The following is a 23,394-nucleotide window of genomic DNA, read 5'->3' on the forward strand; positions in this document are numbered from 1 at the left end:
CTATACCAGATGCAGATGTATTCACTGTGGTAACACAGAAGTAGCTTGGGTAGGAGAAGGAATCTCCAAACATTTAAAAAGATGTCAAAAGTGCAGATGTTTTAATTGTGGTAGAATCAGACATCTAAGAAGAAATTGTAGGCAAGGCATTCCTAGAAATAACACTTTTCCTAGAAATGATTAAAACAGAAGGCCTCAACCTTGCTGTATTATGTAGAAGATGTGGCAAAGGTTGACTCTGGACCCATGAATATAGATCCATCAGAGACAAGCAAGGAAACTCTTTACTATCAGGAACCTCCTTGAGGGGCTTCTTGAAAGCCCCCATGTCAAAAGTGGTCCAGTCATTACCAGTCATTGTGAAGGACAATCTTCCCCAGGACAATTAAAAAATTCAGTGTCTATTATAAAAAATCAGACAGCTTTGGAGGATGAATCAAACATAAATGGAGGAAACAAAAAAAATGTGTATTTTGGAAAACTTCTTATAATCAAAGACCCAAATTAACAATACAACTGAATAACCCGGGAATTAAAGGGATCACTGACACAGGCTCTGATATAACCATTATAACTAAAAAATCATGGCCTCCAAGGTGGCTCCTGCAAGAGGTAAATGTTCAATTGTTATGGATTAGTACCCCATCTCAGGTAAAACAGAGCATGAGATGAGTTGAATATATAGGGCCATAAGGACAAAAAAGGAAGACCAAGGCCATATGAGGCTGATATAGCAATAAATTTATGGGGCCATGATCTATTGTAGCAATGGAATAACCAGATTAACATTCCTTCAATATTGGATATAAATCATAAACAAACTCCTGGTTATAGAACAATACTGTAAGGCACTATTCAAGACCAATAATACAGGCTGTACAAAAACAGGATGCAAGTGCCAAACCAATAGAGGAACCAAAAGTCCTACCCTTAAAGTGGCAGATGAAACTGTCTGGATAGGGCAATGGCCTATGACCTCTGAGAACCTAGAGGATTTAGAAAACCTGGTTAAGGAACAGTTAAATGCTGCACATATCGAGGAATCTACCAGCCTTTGGAACTCCCCTTATTTGTTATCCAAAGATCTGGAAATTGGAGAATGCTTACAGACCATCAATAAATTAATCCAGCCAATGGACTCTCTACAGCCTGGAATGCCCTTGCCTTCTCTGATAGCAAAAGAAGGGCATATCACAGTTCTTGATTTAAAAGATTGCTCCTTTACAAGAAAAAGATAAAGAAAATTTTGCCTTCATGGTGCCTAATTGAAACTATTATCAGCCGGTCAAGAGATATCAATGGAAGGTCTTGCCACAGGGAATGTGAATAGTCCCACCCTGTGCCAATATTTTGTGCAATATCCCTTGGAAATAATTCGTAAACAGTTTCCACAATCCATATTTTAACATTACATGGATGATACATTGTTGGCTAATTCTAAAGTAAAAATATTAGAAAAAATGTTTGAGGAAGTAAAGGAAGTTTTACCTTGCTGAGGATTACAAATTGCACCCGAAAAAATACAAAGAGGAGATTCAATCAACTACTCAGGATATAAAATAGATCTACAGAAAATTAGATCACAGATCAGGAGAGCTCTTTACCAGACTCTTAATGATCTTCAAAAGTTACTAGGAGAGATTTCTGAAATGCAAACCATTATTGGAGTAGAAGGGGATGATTTTAAAAACTTGAAAATGGTCCTAAAAGGGGACAAGGACTTAAATAGTCCACAAATACTATCAGTTGAATCTGAAAAGGAATTAAAATGGGTAGAAAAGAGGATGCTAGAAGCACATGTGGACCATGTAAATTCAAAACGTGACTGTATTCTGGTTATATTACCATCTAGAGAATATCCTTTAGGGATTTTGATGCAGATGGGAGATACCACATTAGAATGGAGATTTCTACCACATACAGAATAAAAAACTAAAAACATACCTAGACAGAATTTTAAAAGGTAAATTAACACTTTGTCACTGGCAGGAAGGGATCCAACAGAAATTATAGTACCTTTAACTAATGAGGAAATTTCCTCCTTATGGTAAGATTATGAATACTGTCAGAGAGCTTGCAGTAATGTTTTGGGATCGACTAGCAACAATTATCTGAAAATTGAGAGAATCAAATTCATAAAGAAAACAAATTGGATCCTTCCATGGATTGTAAGAAAAACACCAATCTCTGGAGTCCCTACATTCTACACTGATGCAAACAAATAAGGTAAGAAAGGTAGTTTAAAGCCCTTATAATGCTGTACAAAAGACAGAATTGTATGCCATTCTCATGGTACTTACAGATTTCACAGAATCTCTCAATAAAATTACTGACTCTCAATATGTAGAGAGTTCTCTTAGACATTGAGATGGCTAAATTTATTCCTGATAATACAGAATTAACATAATTGTTTATACAATTACAAGAAACAATCATGAATAGGACTCATACATATATTGGATCCCATATGAGGTCTGCCAGGTCCTCCAGCACAAGGCAATGATGAAGTTGATTGGTTATTAATAGGAAGTGTGCTGGAGGCCTCGGAATTTCATAGAAAACACCATGTGAATAGCAAAGATTTAAAAACAATTTTTCCATTACTTGGCAACAAACTAAGGAAATAGTAAAAAAAAAAAAAGTCCTACTTGTTCATTCTATACCTAGTAGGTAGTAATCCTAAAGGTGTATATATAGGAATGAAATTTGGCAAATGGGTGAGTTTCACTGTGCAGAATTTGGAAAATTAAAATATGTGCACCATACCATAGACACAAATTCAGGGCTTCAATGGGCCACTGTTCTGAGCTCTGAAAAGGCTGATTCTGTTATCATATACCTATTAGAAGTAATGGCCATTATGGGTATACCTGCACAAATAAAAACTGACAATGCTCCAGCTTATGTCTCCAGCAAATTGAATCCATTTTTTGAATATTATAACATAAAGCACATAACTGGCATACCACACAATCCTACAGGACAATCAGTAGTTGAAAGATCTAATCGTACTTTAAGAGGGATGCTCTATAAACTGGCAGGGAGAATCAAGACCCCCCCCCCAAACACAGATTACATAATGCATTACTAACATTAAACTTTTTGAATGTTAATGAGAAAGGAAAAACAGGCGCAGAAAGACACCGGACAATAGAAAAAAACTTCTGAACTAAACCAGCCAGTGTACTTCAAGGATGTATTGACCTCAGTATAGAAACTAGGATATGTGTTACACTGGGGTAGTGTTTTTACCTTTGTATCTACAGGAGAAGAAAAGCTTTGCAAACATCTAAGTTGATCAAGATCTGATTTGAACAAGAGAAACCTTTTGATGAGGATAACCTATCAGTTATCCTATCAGTTTGATAACCTATCAAAAGGTACTCCCACAAACTGTATGGAGGCCTCTCAAAGCTAGGGGGAGTGCTCTGTTCTTGTCTTTACAAGAAAATTGAAAACACCCATCTTCAAAAAGCCAAAACACACTGAATGTGTAGGCACCTAAAGAGAAAATACCTATCCAGAAAGAAAAAACAAACAATTTGACATATGGTAACAATATCTAATTCTGGTGAACCATTTCTATACAAAAATCTATTTCTCTTTACTCCCTAGTACTCTTATAGTACCAATCATATAAACCATGCTGGCTTTGGAGTTGGATTTGGCTTTCAAGCATGCTGTTAAAATACAATTCAGAGTTTCTGTCATATCAAGAAGCCATTTGGTGTAAGACAGAACAATACTACATCTAGGGACTGTCATTTGTCTAAACTTGGTTTTGTCTCTTAAATCCTAATTTCCCTCATACTTAGTTTCATCCTTACTGCTGCCTTTCCAAATATGCATTCCTATAAAAGTTTAAATTTCGGTGTTGATATTAATGTGTAAGTTTTCCACAAGGAACAATACCAACTCTTAACAGCAATCCTTGAACTCTCTGGAAAGAAGATGGGGCTCCACTTCATCAATTCCACTTGATTCAATCTGATGCATCTGGACTACAAACATCACCCTAAAACCAGTTTGAGACAATAACACTCAAGACAACTCCAAACTAGCTAACTTATTACACCCTGGCCAGAGACTCAGATAAGAACTTTGGTCAAGCATTTCCTGCCACTCAAGACTAGCTACAAATGTTACAGCTAGTCCCCTCAAAAAATTTTGTTGCCTTCATGTTTTTTCTACAGGATCCCATGGGGCCATTGTCCCATTTCAGCAGGAAGCAATCCTAAGAAAACAACACCCTCTTTCCCTACTGTTGGCATTAAGGGATAATATTCACCTGCACAGGGTTGGTTTTTAGTTGCTTAGGGGTGGGTATGGAAGATGATGTTCAGACTCTGGTATATGGTATAGGGCATAATTGGGAAGGGTATGGTTAGGATGGGATATAAGTAGATTATCATATATTCTTGTGAATTATCTTAGAAATAATTAGTTATATACAACTTACATGCTGCAACTTATGTAAAATTAAGTCTGTATTCCTTTCTTGGATAATTTGTATATTATATTTTTTCATATTGTGTAAGATCTTTTTCTGTTTATGATGTTTTGTGCACAAATATCTTTATCATAATATATATATATATATATATATATATATATATATATATATATACATACACACACACTTCTACATATGTTTAAGACATTTTGTATATTGATGCAATTTAGGATATTTTTATCATGTTGTACTATACAGTTCTACTTCTGGTCAAGACATTTCAATTCTATCTCTGGGGTGTGTGTGTGTGTATTCATTGTCCTTCCTAAATCATTTTTGGAGTTTCAGCCATTTTTACAGCTATGCTCCTGAAAATTACAGATTATCATCACCCATATTTTTTATACCAATGAGAATAGTCAGACATAGATATTAGATCTTCAGACATTTCATAGACATTTAAATGTTTTAATATTACTACTCCATTGACAGGAGACACAATTGCTCCTGATAGTACCGAGGTATTCCTGAGAGTATGCTGGCATTGATGTCACTCCTTCTGGAGTCCATCCTTCTTTGGCTAATGGCCTCTTGGGCAAAGAACCGCCCCCACCTTGACTGATGACTTTGGACATGCTGGCTTGCAGGAGACAAACAGAATAGATTGTTGAACCTTGCCAAGTCAGGATAAGACAGCCTTTCTAACTCCCTGGTTCTGTGTTGGTCTGTCAGATATTCTAGGCCTTAAACAAAGCTAGTTGCCCTAACATTGCTGTGAGACTTTAGATGACTGTCCAGGTAGCCTGCTGTTTCTGTCTTCACTACACCTTTTGGAAGCTGCTCACCTGCACTTCCTGCCTACCCTAGTATTGTTACCTTCCTTCTCAGGTCCTTGATGAGGTTGAAGATTAGATGGTCACAATTGTTCTCTTTTCATAGATAGAAATATTAGGTATAACTTTCTAGTTTAGGACAAATCTATAGTAATCTCTGTTACACCTTTTACTCGGTTACTAGGACTGGATAGTAGCTCTTCCCATTTTGTTCTTGTTGCTACATTGCAATAGGGTTTAAATGTATATGTTCTTACATTTCCTTTCCCTAGAGCATACTTGATATTTGCTATCTTTGTATATAGTTTTGTATCAAGTGTAAATCCTTTTCTTTATACTATAAGGGGAATTGTAGTAAGAGGTCTACCCAGCTTCATCTGTGGCATTGACCATGCCCATTTGGGTCACAGGTGCATAGATGAGCATGTGGTATTTGGTCTGGGGTCTTATTCTCTCTTACTTCCTGGTCAGGTTGGAGACAGCATCTGGGGGGCATCCTTGGAGCAGGAACCCACAGCAGTCATCTGTTTCTGATTGTAAGTGATTTCTCATAGAAATCAATCAGCCTATATTGTGTCCCAGAATCTTATTTCCCATGCAATAGAGACATATATGCACACCCAGAGAAAAGAGAAAAGATCTCCTGATCAAATTGGGAGCACATAGGGAGGGAGGAAGGAGAAAGGGAAGGGGGGGGACACATGAAGGATCAGGAAATTCAAGTCGAGAGAAGAATAGAGGAGTGCAAGCAGTTCTGAACATCTATGCCCCTAATACAAAGTCACCCACATTCGTAAAAGAAACACTACTAAAACTCAAAGCTCATATAAAACCTCACACACTTATAGTGGGAGACTTCAATACACCACTCTCAACACTAGACAGGACCACAAATCAGAAACTCAACAAAGAAACAAAAGAACTAACAGAAGTTATGTCTCAACTGGGGTTAACATACATCTATAGAACATTCCATCCAAAGACAAAAGAATATACCTTCTTCTCTGCTCCACATGGAACCTTCTCTAAAATCGTAGCATAACAAACCTCAACAGATACAAGATAATAGTCCCCTGTATCTTGTCGGACCACCATGCTTTAAAATTGGAACAACAACACAAATACCAGAAAACCTGCAAACTCATGGAAACTGAACAATGTGCAATTGAACCACTCCTGGGTCAAAGAAGAAATAAAGAAAGAAATTAAGGACTTTCTAATATTCAACGAGAATGAGGACACAACATACCCGAACTTATGGGACACCTTGAAAGCAGTGCTACGAGGGAAGTTCATTGCACTAAGTGCCCATATGAAGAAAACAGAGGATAGTCACATAAGAGAATTAACAGCACAACTGAAAGCCTTAGAACAGAGAGAAGGGAACTCACCCTGTAGGACTAGACGCCAGGAAATAATCAACTTGAGGGCTGAAATCAACCAAATAGAAACCAGGAAAACAATACAAAAAAAATCAATGCAACAAAGAGTTGGTTTTTTGAGAAAATCAACAAGATAGACAAACCTTTATCCGAATTAACCAAAAAGCAGAGAGAGAACATGCAAATTAACAAAATCAGAAACGAAAAAGGGAACATAACAATGGACACAGAGGAAATCCAGACAATTTTGAGGTCATACTTTGAAAACCTGTATTCCATAAAAACTGAAAATTCAAAGGAAATGGACAAATTTCTAGATAACTATCACTTACCAAAATTAAATCAAGAACAGACAAACAACTTAAATAGACCTATAACCCCCAATGAAATAGAAGCAGTCATCAAAAGCCTTCCAACGAAAAAAAGTCCAGGGCCAGATGGATTCAATGCAGAATTCTACCAGACATTCAAGGAAGAACTACCACTACTCCTCAAACTGTTCCACAAGATAGAAACAGAAGGTTTATTGCCAAACTCTTTTTATGAGGCCACAATAACCTTGGTACCCACGCCTCACAAAGACACAACTAAGAAAGAAAACTACAGACTAATATCCCTACAGACTAATATCCCTGATGAACATCGATGCAAAAATACTCAATAAAATACTGGCAAACCGAATTCAAGAATACATCAGAGAAATCAACCACCATGACCAAGTAGGCTTCATCCCTGGAATGCAGGGATGGTTTAGAATCCCCCATGACAGCGTCCCTTACCAGCAGGAAGTTTGGAAAGAACGACACCCAAATTCCCAAATATTGTCTATAAATGTTTGTTTTCATTTAAATGGACTTGGTTATATAAAATTAAAAAAAAATAAAAAAAAAAAAGAACTGGAAAAAGAGAGAGAGAGAGAGAAGGAGAGCAAGAAAAGAGTTACCTTAATAGAGGCACTATAGGTTTAAAGAGAAATCTGGCACTAGGGAAATGTCCATGGATCCACAAGGATGACCCTAACTAACAATCTAAGCAACAGTGTACAGGCTACCTTCAATGCCTTTCCCCTATAATGAGATTGATGACTACCTCAAATGCTATCCTGGAGCCTTCACCCAGTAGCTGATGGATGCAGAATCAGAGATCCACAGCTAAACAATGAGCTGATGTCCTGGAATCCAGTTGTAGAGAGGGAGAAGTGATGAGCTAAGGGGTCAAAACCATCCTAGGGAAATCCACCGAGGACAAGGGAGAGTCATGGACCCCAGTCTGACAGTTGGAAAACCAGCATAGGACCAACTCAGATCCCCTGAATGTGGATGACAGTTAGGAGGACTGAGCTGTGTATGGGGCCTGTGATCAGAAGACTTTGTAAGCCCATTCCACATACAGGGATACTCGCTCAGCCTAGACACAAGTGGGAGGGCCTAGGCCCTGCTCCAAATGATATGACAAACTTTGAAGATCCTCCATGGTAGGCCTTACCCTGCCTGGGTGGCAGAAAGGGGAAGGGATGGGGGTTGGGGGAGACAGGGGAGGAGGGGAGGGTGTGGGAACTGGGATTAACATGTTTAAAAAGCTCATTTCAAATTTAAAGAAAAAAAATAAATATTTTGTTTATATATTTTTATAACAGCAAAAGTATATCACTGAGTAAAAACAACTATCTGCTCTCTATAAAATCTGTAGGCTAAACTTATGAACAGACACAATTCTCTGAGAAAATTACTATCCTTTCCCTATCCTTCCACATGTAAGGAAATGCAAATTATGCCTAATTTACTATATGGTCTCTAACAAATCCACAAAAAATTCCAACATAGCAAGAGAACCAAGAGAAGGAAAAGTGCAGTATGTCTGATTCTGTTCTGTCTTACCCATATGTTGCTGAAGAGCCCAAGAAGAGTTTGCACGAGCAGAGATAATCTTTTCAACAGCTGGTGGAAGTCTCTTCCAATTAGAAAATTCCAAAGTAAAAATAAGGATGTCATCACTGACTGAGTCAACCCTGTATCAACAACATGTTAACAGATCATCAAAAGCAAAATATTAACATATCTAGGGCTAGTATTAGAAGCAAATATCACACTCCTATTTTTACAAGGACTTGATGAAAATGAACAAAAAGAAACACCACAGAAAGTATACACAAAACTATGGCAAGTTCAGTAGTCATTAATAATATAAGATACTCCTAGAAATGAACTAAACTCTGAGTGCAGCTCTCACTAAGAGGCCTCACAAGGAATGGCTACCCTCATGAAGAATAGGCTCCTTCTTTCAAATTGGAAAAACCTCCAATGTCTTGGGTGAACTTGTTATTACTTCTTCCCAACTAAGTTCTCTTGCCAAATTTAGTCTGGCCATCCCTGTACACAAAGAATGATACAGAAAACATAAAGCTCAAATACTTCATTCACCAATAAGCTGAGTATACAAGAGAGATGGCTCTCCAATTCTCCAGCCCCACCTCACCTCCATACCATTCCCAGGGATTGTACAGCTGTTCTAAGAACTTTCCTCATTATAGATTCAGCCCTAGAGGGTGATGCAACATAATATTCAGCTTTAAGATGGAAATATGAGTTCCATACTAATAGTTCTTCTCTTCTTTCAAAATTCAGGATTCCCTACCAGTCTGCCCAGAAGAGCCTTCCCCAAGTTTTAGAAATACTTGAAAACTAATAAAAATAATCAGTGGTTTAAAGTAAATCCTGATTTCTAAAACACCTCTGCTACTTAAATGTCTCAATTCTTTAAGCCCTAGGACTCTTACATAATACATAACTACTTTTGCAGACTTTATAGAAATAATATTCAAGAATATAATAAATAGTCTACAATATAGACTGGATGTTGGCAGTGTACTCCTTTAATCACAGCACTTGGGAGGCAGAAACAGGTGGATCTCTGTGAGTTCCAGGACATCCTGGTCTGCAAAGTAAGTTCTAGGACAATTTCCAAAGCAACACAGTAAAACCCTGTCTTGAAAAACAAAAAGTATACAATATATTAAATACTGAATATTAATAAAACATGAAAAATTCAGTATTGTATCTTCCAAGAGATCTCACATTACTATACAGTCAAAACTTTAAGAGAATTCAAAACCCTAACAAAATTACTGTCTAAGCTCAACTAGACATCCTCACATCCTTTGAATAAAAACAGGTGTACTACATTACTGTTAGTTCTCAAATCAGACAAATGACTAGCCAAGGTGCCTATTTAACATATCAAAGCAGACTCTGCCTGCCAGCCTCTCTCAGCATTGCCAGCACCTATTAATGACCAACTGACTGTGCTGGGCCTCTTCCCCTAGTTTCTCTTCCCTCCATAACCCAGCCATTTTTACTATATTGGTCTCTTGAATCCTGGTTCCCCTATTTACCTCCCTCTTTCTCCCCCTTTCCACCCTCACATGACTCAGTTCAGTCAACTAGTCATATCAATTCTGGACTCTCCCAGGTGACTCTGCCTCAGCCTCTGTTTTTCCTTAGAAGGCATGCCCTCATTTTTTTCATTCAATTCCTACCAAAAAAAAAAAAAAAAAAATCTTTTCAAGTTCAATTTCTGCAGACCTCCAGTAGGGAGCAACTGAATAAAGGAATAAAACAGGAGCCAAAAAGTAAAGTTCACTTGTGGGTTCCTCAGAAATAGGATTGAGAAAAGAAAGGGGTTGACAGAAGGAATCCTAATTGCCCCATGACCTCCACAAACACATGCAGACTAATTAACATACACCCCCCCATACACAAACAGAAGGTAAAGAAACTAATACTCTAAACGTGTCTCAAAAACAACTTGTTTTCTGTATTTGAAAGTATACTTGAAATATATTGATTAGAGAATAAAAATTGCTATCAAATACAGGTTAATTCTTCACATAAAGAGAGGCCATGGGTAGAAAGAAGAGTCCAAAGACATGAAACTCAACTTGTGTATCTGTGTATGATAACTTGGGGGGGGGGGTTGGCTATCTTTTATTTTCTGAACGTACTCAAGAAGTAAATCTGTGCTTTTGTTAATACAATGGTGAGTTTATTTCACAATACTGATAACTGGCATTTGCAAGTATTTTATACCTCACTAAAATACTTAGGGGAGGGAGAGCTGTTATGACAAACATGCAAATTTTTAAATAAGAAACGTCTCCATGCGTTTTCAGTAATCCTCATATTTCACTCAATTACCTTAAAAATAGAGTTTTGCAAAAATTAATATAGAATAAAAAAGGCAATGGCAACTAAGGGCACTTGACAGGCAACTATGAATTTTTTAATAAATCTGTTGACATTACAATCAGAGATTCAACCTGTTATTAGGAAAGTGGGTTCAGAAGATTTACCTCACTTTGCACTGTTTTTACTCCCCAAAACACTGACCAAGGAGCAGTTTCTCTTCACTAGTACATGATTGGAAAGAGAAAGAAAGTGTCAGAGAGAGATGACAGTCCGAAGCATAAAAGCTTGATGACAATTCCTACATTGCAGGTAGTGATAATGAGAAAGTGAGATACTAGGATACACTATCAAATAAAGGTTAATTCTTCACATAAAGAGAGGCCATGGGTAGAAAGAAGAGTCCAAAGAAATGAAACTCAACTTGCAGATAGGAAATGTTCCTCTTGAAACTGACTCTTCTGAGGCTAATGGATGTTTCAATAAAATCCTACAAAATTACAGGTTCTCTATTCAACTGGAGACTTTGGTTCTATTTTCTCATTTGACTTATCAGACCAAGAGCTTTTTTTACACATGCTATACTTCAGGCATCTATCCCAGATAACAACTTTTGCTAATGCTGGAAGTGCGTAGAAACAATCACCACAGAATCCTGATTCCTCACACATACAATCTCTTATAAATGGCTAACCTGAAGGGAAAAAAACTACAACTAAGTAAGATATACCTTCAAAAACTTTGAAAAACATTATGTAGTAAGGGCGAAAAATTTCCAAAGACAAGCTGCAATAAGGCAGAAATATTCTGTCACAGACAAATTAAGAAACGTATAAAAAAGTTAAGCTGGCATTACATTCCTATAATCCAGCACTCACAAAGCTGATACAGTAGAACTGCACAGTCAAAACTAAGTCAAGGCTACTACGATTCTTGTCTCCATAATAAAAAGAGAGGCACAACAGATGGCCAAGAGTAGAAGAAACATCCCTCAGGAAAGTACCCTGGAAGCCATACCTCTCCTAAACATTTGCAGCTTCTTCTTATAGCCCTCTATGCTTTAAGATCAATTTCTCTGTAGCCCTGAACCCTTTCACCCCAGCATAGTGGTCAGTACTCTCACACAATGCATCTATGGCAGTGTGTACACACATACACACACACATACACACAACTCTTCTCCTAGGGCACAGATCTCAAAAACTGATAACATGTTTGAGGCAGTATCATTACCAATGGGAAGGTCCACTAGAAAGATTTCTTACCAAGAGCTGCTGCACAGCAGAGTCAATGGGTCAAATCCAGCAAGCAGGAGATGTGGCAACCACTCTTTATATTTTTTTTGTGCTTTAACTGCATAAGTTATAAATTCAGATATATGATTCCAAGGAACCAACAGGCAAACTTTCTTCAAAAAGCAGCAAAACATCGAAAACTTCTCATACTTCAGGCAGTATGCCAAGTGAAGGTCATTTAACTGGGCTCCATACTTCAAAAGAATATTCACAGTTCCAAAGCAGTCACGGCTTCACCAAAAAGTAAAATGAAATGCAAAAAATTTTAAAACTTAAGACTTATATATGACAAATACTTCTTAACAAGTTGTTAATAGCAGCTATGGCTGGAACAGGAGTTGGAATACCCAATGGCATTAACATGCAATGAGTTGAACTGCAGTAATGAGGAAGAAAACTTTCACATCTCAATCCCTCTGTACCATTATGATTTCAACTATAAGATTTTTAAATATCTTCACAAAGAAACCTTTTGCTCAAACTATAATGTTTTGTAAATGAAGCACTGCTCCTATAATTTTTTAAAGTTAATGAACAACATGTTAAGATCCTGAAGATTAATTCAGTCTAGAAACCTCCATGTATATAGCATTAGCCGATTTGCATTCTTTAATATTTTTCCAACATGTGTCAAGACTATCATATAGGAAAGCTTTCCTAATGAACATATTTTAATTTACATGTCTCCATTTTTTAAGTTAATCCTCCTTATCAAGTACTTCTATGGAATAACCATGTATCACTTTCTTTTCTTTTTTTCTAATTTTACATATCAATCCCAGTTCCCGCTCCCTCCCTCCCATGGCCCCCAACACCACCTCCCATCCCATCCCCCCCCCCACTGTACAGGGAGAGTGATACTTTCCAGGAAGGATCATCAAAATCTGTAAAGTCCTTTGGATTGGAGTCTAGGCCCTCCCCCCTGCCTCCAAGGTAAAGGAGCATCCCGCCATGGGGGATATACTCCCAAAGTCCATTCCTGCACCTGGGATACATCCTAGTTCCACTGTCAGAGGTCCCTTAGTCTGCCTAGGCCTTCTAACAGAGACCCATGTTCAGGAGGTCTGAGTTGATCCAATGCTAGTTTCCTAGCTATTGGTCACCTGACTCTGTGGGTTTCTGTAGCCTGGTCTTGACCCCTTTTCTTATCACTCCTCCCTCTCTTCAAATGGACTCCAGGAGTTCAGTTCAGTGTTCTGTTTCCAGCAGATACTAGATAAGGGGGGGGGGCCTCTATGATGGCATAAAAGTTAGTTATCAATCTCATTATCAGGGAAGGACATATAAAGTAGACTTTCCACTACTGCTCAAATTGTTAGTAGGGGTCATCCTTGTAGGTCTCTGGACATTTCTCTAGAGTCAGTTTTCACTCCCTCTATATGGTATCTCTCTCTTTTTTTTTTTTTTTCCCCTGCTCTTGTCTATTCATCCCTCGACTCAATCTTCCTGGTACCAAATGTTCTGCTCTCCTTTCCTTCTCTTTCTCTTAACTCCCTCTCCACTAACTGCCCACACCCACTCCTAATATGCTCAGGAGAGCTTGTTCCTTTCCCCTTCTGTTGAATCTCTTACATTCCTCTTTATATCCTAGTTTCTATGGCAGTGAGTATTATAGGCTGCTGATCCTTTGCTCTATGTCTAAAATCCATATATGAGTGAGTACATACCATGTTCCTCTTTTTGTTACCTCACTCAGGATGGTTTATTCAAGTTCCATCCATTTGCCTTCCAATTTCAAGATTCCATTCTTTTTCTTTTCCACAGAATTATATTCCATTGTGTAAATGTGCTACATCTTCTTTATCCATTATTCAGTTGAGGGACACCTAGGTTGCTTCCAGGTTCTTACTATTACAAATAATGCTGCTATGAACATAGTTGAACAAATGTCTTTGTTGCATGGATGTGGATCATTTGAGTATATGTCTAAGAGTGGAATTGCCAGGATCTGTGGTAAACTGATTCCCATTTTCGTGAGGAACCACCATAGTAATCTCCAAAATGGCTGTACAAGTTTGTACTCCCACCAGCAGTGTAGGAGTGTTCCCCTTTCTCCAAATCCTCTCAAGCATAAGCTGTCTAATTTTAGCCATTCTGACAGGAGTAAAATAGTATCTCAGAGTTGTTTTGATTTGCATTTCTCTGATAATGAGGATGCTGACCACTTTCTTAAGTGTCTTTCAGCCTTTTTGGATTCCTCTATTGAGAATTCTCTCCAGTTCTGTACTCCACTTGTTGGTGTTTTGTTGACTAGTTTCTTGAGTTCTTTGTATATTTTGGAGATAAGCCCTCTCGCAGATGTGGGGTTGGTGAAGATCTTTTCCCAGTGTGTGTGTGGGCTGCTATTTGGTCTTGTCGACTATTTCCTTTACCTTACAGAAGATTCTCAATTTGAGGAGGTCCCATTTATTAATTGCTGATATCAGTGTCTGTGCTACTAGTATTATGTTCAGGAAGGTGTCTCCTGTATCAATTTGTTCAAGTGTATCTCCCACTTTGTCTTCTAAGAGGTTCAGTGTGGCTGGATTTATGTTGAGGTTTTTTTATCTGTTTCGACTTAAGTTATGTGCATGACAAAAGACATGGTTCTATCTGCAGTCTTCTACACACCATCATCCATTGTGCCAACACCATTTGGTGAAGATGCTTTCCACTTTCCATAGTATACTTTTAGCTTTTTGTCAAAAATCAGGTGTTTGTAGGTGTGTGGGTTAATATCAGGATTTTTTATTTGATTCCATTGGTCTACCTGTCAATTTTTGTGGTCATACAAAGCTGTTTTCAGCTTGAACTCGGGGATGGTAATGCCTCCTGAAGTTCTTTTATTATGCAGGGTTGTTTTGGCTATTCTGAGTCTTTTGTTTTTCCATATACTATTGAGTATTATCCTTTCAAGATCGGTGAAGAATTGTGCCGGGATTTTGATGGGGATTGCACTGAATCTGTAGAATGCTTTTAGCAAGATTGCCATTTTTATTATGTTTATCCTACCTATCCAAGGGCATTGGAGATCATTCCATTTTCTAGTATGTTCTTTAATTTCTTTCTTTAAAGATACAAAGTTCTTTCATTGTTTGGTAAGCATTACCCCAACATACTCTATGTTGTTTGTGGCTATTATAAAGGGTGTTGTTCCTCTGATTTCTTTCTCAGCCCCTTTATCGTCTGTATATATTAGGGCTTGTATTCTGTTGGTTATGCTTGCATCTGTAGTTCCTGATCATTTGCCCAGTTTTTCTATTTCCAGCATTCCCTCAGTGTGTGTTTTCTTTATTGTCTCTGTTTTAGTTTTCAGGTCTTGAACTGTTTGAATTGTTTCCTTCATCTGTTTGATTTTCTTGGCTTTCCTCAGTTTCTTGAAGAAATCTGTTCATTTCTTGCATTTTTTTTTTTTTTTTTTTTTTTTTTTTGGGTTTGGTCTTTTCTTCTATTTCTTCCAATTTTTCATTTGTTTTTTCTTCCATTTCTTTAAGGGATTTTCTCATATTGTCTTTCAGGGCCTCTGTAGTGGGATATTCACTTTGTCTCCTTCTATGGCACTGACCACACCCATTGGAGGTGGAGCCAGGGGCGGAAGTGACCTGGGGAATTAGGTCGGAGGAGGCACAGGAGAGTGCTCTTGCAAGCTGCACAAAGACAGAAGGACTTCCAGAGGAATTCTTGGAAGCAGGAACATGTTGGTGTTCACCTGTCTATGTTGTGAGTTATTTCTCCCTGAATAAACATCTGTTTGGCCTAATTGTTTATCCTGATCCTTATTAAACCACGATAACAGAAGTGGGATCCAGATTTTCTCCAGACCTGGTTTTCACCCAGGCAGCAGAAGCGGCTCCCTTCCCCCACCATTCCCAAATGGGCAGGGTCCCTTGTCTAACCAGGTGGACACACCACAGCTTTGGGACATTTGCCTCTGGCCTACAACTCCTTTGCCTCCACAGTGACCCCAAGAAGGCACTCACTGCTTCTCATTTTTGCCCATTTCCCCACTTTTCATTAGCGCAGAGCCGCGTGGCGCCCACCCTGCTTGTGCATTTCCCGCGGTTAGCCCTGTGGTCCCAGCAATTCTACAAGGCTCCTTTTACTCATTTGTCTAACGAAATTTTGCTTGCCATAGTTTGTTAAGAGCTACAGGGACCAAGATCAGAAGGATCATCTGCTGCCAGACGCTATTTGGTGGACACCTCCAGGCGTAACTACCACAACTAAAACCATCAAAGTTCCAGGACAGCAGAATTACACCTAAGGCAACATTCTTCACAATTTAAGTTAATATAATATCCCAAAACTATGTTACAATGCAGGACTTTAGGAATTCTTTTAATTCTTGTATAGAAGGAATGTTAACATAAGAAAATCATGACTTAACCAATATATACATTTTTCTGGTAATTGCAATGGGTTTCATTCATCATTATTATGATATTTTTGAATAAATTATTTGAGATTATACCAGATAATAAGGAACTTGTACAAACCATAAGAGAGTTAGTAATAAGGATTCAAAATATGGAAAATGACAATGGAGAGTTTAAAATTAAACTCAAAACATAGAATGTTTAGAAAGTTTCAGAATATTGAAAAGGATAAGGGAGAGCTGAAGATTAGAACTCAAAACATAGAATGTTTAGAAAAATTTGTTAAGAATATTGAAAATGACAATGGACAGCTGAAAATTAGAACACATAACATAGAATCTTTAGAAAAAAAGGTTCAGAATATTGAAAATGACAATGGAGAGATTAAAATTAGAATGAAAAACATAAAAAGCTTAGAGGAAAAGGTTCAGAATATTTAAGATGGCAATAGAGAACTGAAGACATGGAACATAAAAATGACCAACTAGAAAACAATTTGTTCCATATCTAATGCCTCAATAACCAAAATGGAAACAATGCAATGTGATGGGAGATGTCATTCTATATATGTTTCTCATACTGGTTAATAATGAAGCACTGTTGGCCAATAGGGAAGGAAGATAGGAGGGACTAGGAGACAAGGAGGAAAGAGGAAGTAGGAAGGAGGAGTCTGCTCTCGGTAAGACCACGTGGAAATACATAGAAATGGGTTAATAATTAAGGCAGAGCTAGCCGATAAGAAACAAGTAACTGGGCCAACAGAATTATATCTAATACAGAGTCTCAGTGTGTTATTTGGGGCTGGCGCGGCGGCAGGACAAGACCAGCGGTGGCAGGGTGGAAAACCCATACTCCTTACAGCAATGCATTATCATGCTAGCAGAAACAGCTCATTCCTGGTTGGACAAATCTACTAACAAGGTTAAAAAACTGGAACATCAGAATGGAAAAACTAGCAGACAGAATCTGTTCCATGTCTGAGGATAATGACATGCTAGAACATTGTTTCTGGAAGGCAGTTTACATGCCATTCAGATAATATCTAAGGATGAGATTGTTAAAAATATGGAATCATTTGTAGTTGGAGAAATTAAAAGACTGACTGATTCAATGCAGTCTCTATAAAGTTATATGGTTCAAGAAGTTCAAACACTCAAAAAAACAATGGTGAATAGATTTCAGGCCTTAGAAGATCTTCAATCTGATACCTCAGAAGAAGAACTGCAGAGAACAGGGCATGAAAGAGACTTAAAATTTTCTACACCATTTAGGGTCAGGGGAGTTTTCCCTGTATCTATTAGTGAAAAACCAGCAACGAAAAAAACACCCAAAAGGTGGCACTGCATATCAGTGGGAACCAATACGTATGAAAGATTTAAAAGGTATAAAGGAAGCAGTCTCTTATGGCATGCACTCACCATATGTGAAGCAATTAATAGAGACATGGGCAAGGAATAACAAGGTAACCCCTAAGGATTGGAATCAATTAATATCAGCTGTCCTTGAAAAATCCTCTCAATTAGAATGGAGGGCTTTATGGAGAGAGGAAACAAAAGCTCTTGAACTTCAGGGCTTAAAGAAAGGTTATAAAGCTCCCCAAGATAAAATTCTTGGTGAGGGTCTTTATGCTGACCTAGAAACCCAAGCTGCATATGATGAACATATCTTGTCTCTATGCAGTACAGCAGATTTGAACTAGGTTCATGAACTAGGGGTGAGGATAGAATCCTATACTAAGATAAGGCAAGGACCAAGAGAACACTTTAGTGTATTCCTAGAAAGGTTGTCTAGGACAATACAATTAGAGGTAGCTGACACAGATTCTAGGCGAATACTCAAAGAATCATTAGCTTATGAGAATGCAAATCCACGGTGCAAACAGGTGCTTTGGCCTTTAAAAATCAAATCAGCACCCTTAGATTAATGGGTCCTATATACAGCCAATATTGAGTATAATGACAATAATACTGAAGCTTGGGTAGGAGAAGCCATATCTAAAGGTATGAGAAGACATCAAGATAGCAGAGGTCTTAACTATGGTGACATAGAAGCTTGGGTAGGAGAAGCCATCTTCAAAGGTTTGAAAAGATATCAAACTGTCACATGTTTTAACTGTGGTAAGATAGGACATCTAAAAAGAAATTGTAGGCAAATTATTTCTAAAAATAACACTCCCAGCAACAGAAGGTCTCAGCCTTCTGTTATGTAGAAGGTGTGCCAAAGGCCGATACTGGACCAAATGAATGTAGATCGACCAGACAAGTAAGGAAACTCTTTACCATCAGGAAACTCCTTGAGGGGGGCCTATCGAAGGCCCCCATGTCAAAGGTGGTCCGAACATTCCCAGTTACAGTGGAGGACAATCTCCCACAGGACAATTAGAAAATTGTGTGCCTACTGTAAAAACTCATGCCCCTCTGGATGATAAACTAGAGAAGGAAGTTGAATCAAACATGAAAGAAGGAAACAAAAAACGTATATTTTGGTAAACCTCTATAAATAGTCATAGGCCTAGACTGATAGTTAAAATGAATAACAGACTGTTTAAATGAATAGTGGACACAGGGGCGAATGTAAATATCATAACTAATAAATCTTGGCCTCCAAAATGGCCCTTGCAAGAGGTAAATGTTCCATTCCTAGGAATTGGAACCCTGTCTCTGGTAAAACAGAGCACAAGAAGGATTGAATGTATAGGACTGGAAGGACAGAGAGGAAGGTTGAGACCATATGTGGCTGATATAGCAATAAACCTATGGGCTCATGATCTATTACAGCAATGGAATGCACAGATTAACATTCGTCCAGTATTAGATATGAACGAAAAACAACCCCATGGAGGGGGAAAAATATTATAAAGTACTATACAAGACAGACACCAAATATCCAGGCTGTACAAAAACAGAATACAAGTGCTGAACAAACAGAGGAACCTAAAGTCCTACCCTTAAAATGGCTAAAATGAACCTGTCTGGGTAGGACAATGGCCTATAACCTCTGAGAAGTTAGAGGCTTTAGAAAACCTGGTTCAGGACCATCTAAATGCTGGACATATCAAGGAATCAACCAGCCATTGGAATTCTCCTTGTATTTGTTATCAAAAAGAAATCTGGTAAATGGAGAATGCTTACACACCTGAGAGCCATCAATAAATTAATCCAGCCAATGGGCTCTCTACAGCCTGGAATGCCCTTGCCATCTTTGGTACCTAAAGAATAGCCTATTATAGTTATTGATTTAAAGGATTGCTTCTTCACTATACCTTTACAAGAAAAAGATAAAGAGAAATTTGCCTTCACGGTACCTACTTACAATAATTCTCAACCGGTGAAGAGATATCAATGGAAGGTTTTACCACAGGAAATGCTAAACAGCCCCACCTTGTGCCAATATTTTGTACAAAACCCACTAGAAATAATTCATAAACAGTTTCCACAATCCATATGGATGATATATTGTTAGCTGACTCTAAAGGAGAATTATTAGAAAAAATGTTTGAGAAAGAAAAGGAAGTTTTACCTCGCTGGGGATTACAAATTGCACCTGAAAAAAATACAAAAAGGAGAGTCTATCAACTACTTAGGATATAAAATAGGTCTACAGGAAATTAGACCACAAAAAGTACAGATCAGGAAAGATCGCTACCAGACTCTTAATGATCTTCAAAAATTATTAGAGAAGAAGGGCATGATTTGAAAAACTTGAAAATGGCCCTAAAAGGAGACAAGGACTTGAATAGTTCACGAATACTATCAGCTGAAGCTGAAAAGGAATTAGAATGGGTAGAAAAGAGGATACTAGAAGCACATGTGGACCGTGTGGATCCAAACCTAGACTGTATTCTGGTTATATTACCATCTAGAGAATATCCTTTGATGCAGAGAGAATATATCATATTAGAATGGATATTCCTACCACATAAACAGAATAAAAAACTAAAAACATATATAGAAAAGATCTCTAACTTGATTATAAAAGTTAAATTAAGACTTCCTCAGCTAACAGGAAGGGACCCAGCAGAAATTATACTACCTTTAACTAATGAGGAAATTTCCTCCTTATGGAAAGATAATGAATATTGAGCACACTGTAATTTTTTGGGAATGATTAGCAACAATTATACCAAAAGTGAAAGAATCAAATTTATAAAGAAACCGATTTGGATCCTGTAAGGAGTACGGTTTTCCACCCGCTAATGTGGTTTGATCAAGCCAGACAAAAAACTGCATGGCTTTAAAAAAGCACTGCTAACAATTTATTTGTGTGTATCAGAGCTGGCAATGGCAGTGACCACATCTCCAAGTCGGCAGCATGCAGACCAAGGCAGTGAGCACAGCTTTCAGTGCTGGCGGTAAAATAGCCACCACCATCTTTTATAAACCGCGGCAGAAACAACAAAGACTTTCATTTTGACAATGTTGTTGTTTAACAGATAAAGACTATCTGTTACAAAAAGATAAAGATTTACAGTAAAGACAGATTCACATTAAGTAAAAGCTAAAGGTTCACAGTGTGTTTTAAAAAATACATAGGCTTGGGAGAAAATAAAAAAAAAAAATGGTTTTAAAAAGACAGAGAACAGCTGGGTGTGGTAGCACAAGCCTTTAATCCCAGCATTCCGGAGACAGAGGCAAGCAGATCTCTGTGATGCCAAGTAAACCTGGTATGCAGAGTAAATTCCAGGACAGATAAGAGTTACACAGAGAAACCCTGTCTCAAAAACTAAAAAGTAAAAAAAAAAAAAAAAAAAAACAGAGTAATGAAAAAGCCACGTAAAGATGGAAAAAAATCTGTATACTGTATGGCATTATATTGTCTTTATATCATTTGACTGCTGAGGAAACAACTGTTAAAGAAAATACTGTTGGATTAATTCAACTTATATATTTTAAGAATACTTTGATTCAAAAATTTAAGTTCAAGGACAAGTTACTGGGGGAAAGGATTTCTATTTTTGTTTCTACAGAAAATAAAAGGCTGTGGATTCCTTCCAGACTAATGTGGTTTGATCAAGCCAGACCCCCTGAAACAGAGTTTCTGGTGATCCAACATTCAAAACAGCTTAAACAAGGCAGCCTTGCAGACTACAACCAGGATTTCTGTGTCTTCTCAGGATTCCACCATGACAGCGCCCTTTACCAGCAGGAAGTAGTTTGGAAAGAATGACGCCCAAATTCCCAAATATTGTTTATAAATGTTTGTTTTTATTTAACTGGGTTTGGTTATAAATGGTTAATGATCACAACCAATATTCCTTTTAAAGGTAAAAAGGAGATTATGGTATAGATATGAATACTTTGTTTTTGAATGGATTTTCATTTATTCATACAAACTTAAGGTCAATTTTGTGATATGTATATTTCTCTTGTTTAGGTATAGTGTTTATATAGCTCATTTAGGAATGTAATTTTAGATAGTTACCTATAATAGTAAAAACTTATAGCTAGGTGAGTTAGGTTTTCTAGATACATAGAGATGCATTTAAGATAAATAGGAATTCTTCAAACCTTTCAAAGACCTACAGAATACGGCATTTAAAATGGTTTAGGGTTTTTCTTGACAGTGAGATGCCACCTGCGTCAGAAAGGAAGATGGACCTTGAAGAAACGAGTTATGGAGTTTGCTTTCAATATGGCAAGACTAGCAATTTGGACAAGATACTGCTCTTGTCTGGACTGTTTGACGTTATGCTGTATAAACTGGACATGCAGGACCCACAGAAAAGTGACTGCTGATACAAGATGGACATTGCTACAGTGTTCCTGCTTCATGGAAGAGTCTGCCAGACAGTCTACAGGACAGAGAGGAAAGTGAATGACCAACTGCCCATACAAGAAGACAGTTTAAAGTTTCCTGCTTTGCTGAAGAGTCTGCCAGACACACTATGGCCTATGGGCTAAAGATGGAAGATTACAAAAGAACTTCGGGTAACCAGACAGTGAGTTGTCTCTGTCATTTCTAGAGTTTATATACAATCCTTCTGTGGTCTTTGAAGAAGTTGAAGACAAATAGTTATGGTTAAAGTTTTCCTTAGTTAGGATTAAAGATAAGTTACATAGACTTTGGACACACAAAGATAGGATAGATGATGGAATAGTTTCTTAAATCTTGCTAAATGTTAATGGACTAAAAGTGTTAACTGTGATTCTTATTTGATAACTGTTGTGTGATATATTTTGCTATGTTAAGGTTAAAACCCTTCTTTTTATTTAGACAGAAAAGAGGAGATGATGGGAGAGGTCATTCTGTATATGTTTCTCATACTGATTAATGAATAAAGCACTGTTGGCCAATATGAAAGGAAGATAGGAGGGACTAGGAAACAAGGAGGAAATAGGAAGGAGGAGTCAGCATGGGGAGTCTGGAGAGAACAGAACCGCCACGCCTCCACTCTCGGTAAGACCACGTGGAAATACGTAGAAATGGGTTAATAATTAAGACAGAGCTAGCCGATAAAAAAATAGTAACTGGCCAACAGGATTATATCAAACACAGAGTCTCTGTGTGTTAATTGGGGCTGGCGCGGCAGCAGGACAAAACCAGGCGGCAGGCGGAAAACCGTACTCCTTACAGGATCCTTCCACACATTTTAAGGAAATCACCTATTTCTGCAGTTCCTACATTCTACACCGATGCAAACAAATCAGATAAGGCAGGATATAAATCAGGAAAAATAAGTAAAGTGGTTCAAAGCCCTTACAATTCTGTACAAAAGGCAGAATTGTATGCCATTCTCATGGTACTTATGGATTTTACAGAACCCCTCAATATAGTTACTGACTCTCAATACGCAGAGAGAGTCATCTTACACATTGAGACTACAGAATGTATTCCTGATGATACGAAATTAACTTCACTGTTTATACAGCTAGAAGATACTATCAGAAAGAGGACA

The 23,394-nt window shown here is 37.8% G+C and overlaps 1 protein-coding gene across 1 annotated transcript in view; it reads right to left on the reverse strand.

Annotated features, from left to right (window-relative positions):
- Positions 1-23,394, reverse strand: part of Asb3 (ankyrin repeat and SOCS box containing 3) — a 198,676-nt gene that overhangs the window by 24,948 nt on the left and 150,334 nt on the right. Inside the window, exons 8-9 of the mRNA XM_051178751.1 lie at positions 12,115-12,375; positions 8,546-8,676 (exon numbers count right to left, since the gene is read on the reverse strand). Of these exons, the coding sequence (XP_051034708.1) occupies positions 8,546-8,676; positions 12,115-12,375 (392 nt within the window). The remainder of the gene's footprint in view (positions 1-8,545; positions 8,677-12,114; positions 12,376-23,394) is intronic.

The sequence above is a fragment of the Phodopus roborovskii genome, unplaced genomic scaffold (assembly GCF_943737965.1).
Source record: "Phodopus roborovskii unplaced genomic scaffold, PHOROB, whole genome shotgun sequence".
In the NCBI taxonomy this organism is placed as follows: Eukaryota; Metazoa; Chordata; class Mammalia; order Rodentia; family Cricetidae; genus Phodopus; species Phodopus roborovskii.